Source organism: Gavialis gangeticus, unplaced genomic scaffold, assembly GCF_001723915.1.
Source record: "Gavialis gangeticus isolate Ggan-Ray unplaced genomic scaffold, GavGan_comp1, whole genome shotgun sequence".
Taxonomy (NCBI): domain Eukaryota; kingdom Metazoa; phylum Chordata; order Crocodylia; family Gavialidae; genus Gavialis; species Gavialis gangeticus.
In genome coordinates, this window is record NW_017729003.1 from 15,365,016 (window position 1) to 15,368,869 (window position 3,854).

General features: G+C 39.2%; 1 protein-coding gene across 1 annotated transcript in view; it reads right to left on the reverse strand.

Moving 5' to 3' along the window:
- SIRT1 (sirtuin 1) overlaps positions 1-3,854 on the reverse strand; it is a 50,812-nt gene that overhangs the window by 16,681 nt on the left and 30,277 nt on the right. Inside the window, exon 7 of the mRNA XM_019507879.1 lies at positions 421-607. Coding sequence (XP_019363424.1) covers positions 421-607 — 187 coding nt within the window. The remainder of the gene's footprint in view (positions 1-420; positions 608-3,854) is intronic.

Genomic DNA, 3,854 nt, shown 5'->3' on the forward strand with positions numbered 1-3,854 from the left:
TGTTCGGATCCGCCCACTTCTCTAACCTATCCAGGTCTGCCTGGATGCGGTCCCTGCCTGCCGGTGTATTAGATTTAGATTATATTTTCACTATTTAGAAACGTGATGCATTTTTTATTTTAAGAAATACTTACTATAGATTCAACTATACTATTTTGTCCTTCTTACATTTCAGATTTGTACCAGCAACCTTTTGCAAACTTCCCCCCCCTCCCACCCCCCCCACAACTTAACAGGGGGAAAAAGGGATTTCAGTCCAATTTCTGCACTGAACCAGAACCTAGGAAGCTCTTTTAGCAAATTTTGGGATTCTGTGCAACAAAAACTCTGATAAGTATTACCTAAGATTTTTAAAACAGTGAGTTTTTTTTTCCCGTTACCCCCAACAAAAGAAATCAAGCATCTTCAATAGACACTTACTTGGAATCAATGCTACTGGTCTTACTTTTAGTGAAGACCCAATTACAATAAGGAGATCTACTTCATCTTTGTCATACTTCATGGCCCTGTGGAACTGCTCTGGTAAGTTCTCTCCAAAGAATACTATTTCTGGCTTCATAATAGCAAGTGGTTCATCAGGTGGACATCTGGGACATCTAGGAACAACCTGCATCATAAATAACTGTATTACAATCATAGCTTCTGGATTTAAAAGGAAAACAAGTCTGAACTATTCGCGATCATTAATTTTGTTAAAAAACAAACTTTCTGGTGCAGTTTTATTTTTTCTACTCTGTTACTTACAGACATGCATGTCTCCTGTGCACTCCAACTCTGCTGTTCAGTATATGGAGCAGCATATAAGTGAGAGGATAACACTGAGAATAGGAAGGCAGCCCATGAGCTGAGGAACTGTCACCAAAGACTGCAGCACTGTCTTCAAATACCAACCCCTCTGACTTCAAAGGATGGTCAAGAGACTATATTACTGCCTGCTGGTGTGAAGAGACACAAGGAAGCATCTGCAGATTTCTAAGCTGAAACATTTTCTGAGAGCTAGTGCAAAAGTTGTGTAAAAAAGAACTTTTTCAGTTAAGATCCACAAACTGTTTTTTAAAGACAGGAAAAAACAAATATCTAGTATCAGTATGTATATGGAATTTATTTTTTTGATTAAGCTGTTTGGGTTTCAGGACAATGACCCTTTCTCTTTCAATAAAGGCAAAAAAATCAAAACCTTTATCCTCTCTGTTGTTAAAAATAAAGAAAAAAGAAAAGGCCAATAGCATCCTAGGATGTATTAACAGGAGCATCACATGCAAGTCAAAGGAAATGATTATTTATTCAGCACTGGTGAGGCCTTCCCAGAAATACGACGTCCGGTTTTGGGCACTATTTTCAAGACAGAGATAGATATATTGGGACATTGGGAAGTTTTCAGCAGAAGCCAATAGGAATTATTAGAAGTCTAGAAAAAATGACTTACAAGAAAAGATCGGAAAAACTGGTCTGTTAAGTCTGTAGAAGAAAAAAAAATGGGGATTTGGTAAGTTCAGTTGCCAAAAATGGTGTTGTAAAGATGGCATCAATTATTCTGTGTCCATAAGAAACAGGACAATAGCAATAGATTAAAATTGGAAAAGGGGAGTTTGTATTACATGGAAGGAAGAACTTTGCAACTGTAAGAACAGTTAAACATTGGAACAGATTATTAAAGAAGTTGTGAAAAAGTTCCAATGATGGATATTTAAGTGCTTAGACAGACAAACCCCTGGCAGAGGTGGTTTAAAGGGGTGATACTGCCTTGAGTAGGGGGTTGGACTAGATGATTTCCTGAGGTTCCTTTTTGCTAATAATATTAGTTGTGACTATTGAAACTCTCCTTGTAGCATTAGTCTTTCATAGTAAGCCCTGTTAGACGTTAAAATAATTGTGTGATGGGATCCAATTCCAACAGCTGTGCATCATGCCACACCACGATTTTTTGGGATGTGGATTGATCCTAATCACACCATTATTTTAAAGGGAACCTTGCAATCGTGCTTTTTAAAGTGCCTGGTCATGGCAAGCCTGGAAGCTTGCTGGGACCCTTGAATGCCTTGCTCTGCTGTTCCCACCTTGTCCTGGGACTTACTGTGATCCCATACTTAAAAGTGCCTTACAGGAGTTGCAGGGCAAGGCTCTTTAAAGTTCTGTTAATAGATGTTGTAATTTTGTTCCACAGTTCCTGTGGGAGCAAAGTTGCATCCACAGACACCTACAACTTGCCTTGTTCTGTATTTCTTCCACAGCATCTTCTAATTCCAGATGGGTGTGGAGATCTGTGGCCTACAGTAGGGACTGGGTTGTAAACAGTGGCATACAGTGGCAAAAGGTTGCCCTATCCTTGTCTAGCCTAAAGAGGACTGGAGACATAGTAATTATGTCCTTCATTTTCTCCAACATTTCCTTCCTTTTATTCTAGGATAAAACAAAAATTCTTATCCAAATATTTTTTACTCCTCAAATAAAAGATCCAATTATTTGGCCAGAAGTATTCCCCATATGAAACTGCTTATGTCTGTATGTAATTTAAAGCATTGTAAGCAGCTTCTAAGTTCACACTTCAGCGTTATACCTCTTTCAATGACTCATTTCTCTGCTAGTTCTCAAAAGGTTGTCAGTTAGGAGTACTATTTATTTTAAGAGCTGAAACTGATATTAAGTGGTTAAAGCTAGACAACTGCCTCTTCAAATCACAGGGTACCACCATAGCCCCTTAAAATAGTTTTCATTCTTAGGCATATTTCTTTCACAGGAAAGTTCAACCTAACATGAAAGTTTTGATTGGTTCTCTGAATCAACGGATAATTTTTTGTTGCTGGTTTCACAACGTCCAAAAATTGGTGGGTCTCCATGTCTAATACGAAACCTCTGCCATGTCTCAGAAATTCTTGAAGCAGTCAAAAGGCAAAACAGAAGCAATGTTCTAGGGAGAAATTGAAGGGGAAAGTTATGTTTTGTTCAGAAGTTTATTCCAGATGGCCTACACAACTGCTTCATCCTCCAAAATGGAGGGCCACTGATACTGGTAAAAAGATACTACAGTGCCATAACTGATATCAGGGATGGGTGGCAACACTTTGGCTGTATTGGAAACATTCTTTAATCCTCTTGAAGGTTCAGATCAAGTGTAGCTGAAGAATAAGCAGCAGCAGTGGGGTGGTTTTTATTTTAACAAGATCTTTTACAATCAACCCTCATCCTGTTGCAGGTTAGGAGGAAGTAAAAAGCTGGCTAAAATCTTTATTTCAGTGGAGCATCCTTTGATGTAGGATGACAGCTGGCTGAAGAAGGAGCAGAGCTAAGAAAACAAGTTTCTGAGGAACCAAAGGACTCAAGATCGCAGGCAAAAAAGTGATATTTTAATAGTGGATAGCTATAGAGGGAAGAATCAAGGCTGGGTGTTCTCTATGGATTTAAATCCCTAAGCTATTTACCAGAAGGAAGAGGAAAGGGAGTCCTTGCAGTTTAAGTAGAGAATTATCTGGTGTTTTAGACCTAGATGACAGTTTCATCTAAAATGGGAGACAAAGGTTGGCCCTTAATAGTTTGGAGAGGCAGTGGGAACCAAGGGGTATAACAAGACAGGAGAGAAACTGGAGATACTGTAGAGGCTACTGGGGGCCACACTGAAGTTTGGACATACTATTGCCTTCCCACTGACTTCTTAGAGTTGAAAGCTATATTCACCAGCAGGAACATTAACATTGTACAAAAATAAACTGTTCAGGACTATTCAGAACCTGGGCTTGCCACAGGAAGACAGCCTTAAGTAACTCCAGGTAGCAATGCAGGATGGCCAGAGAAATTGCAAGTGCTTGCATGTGGGCTAGAAAGTCTGTTCTTATTGTAAGGTCCTGCACCTTTAAAAG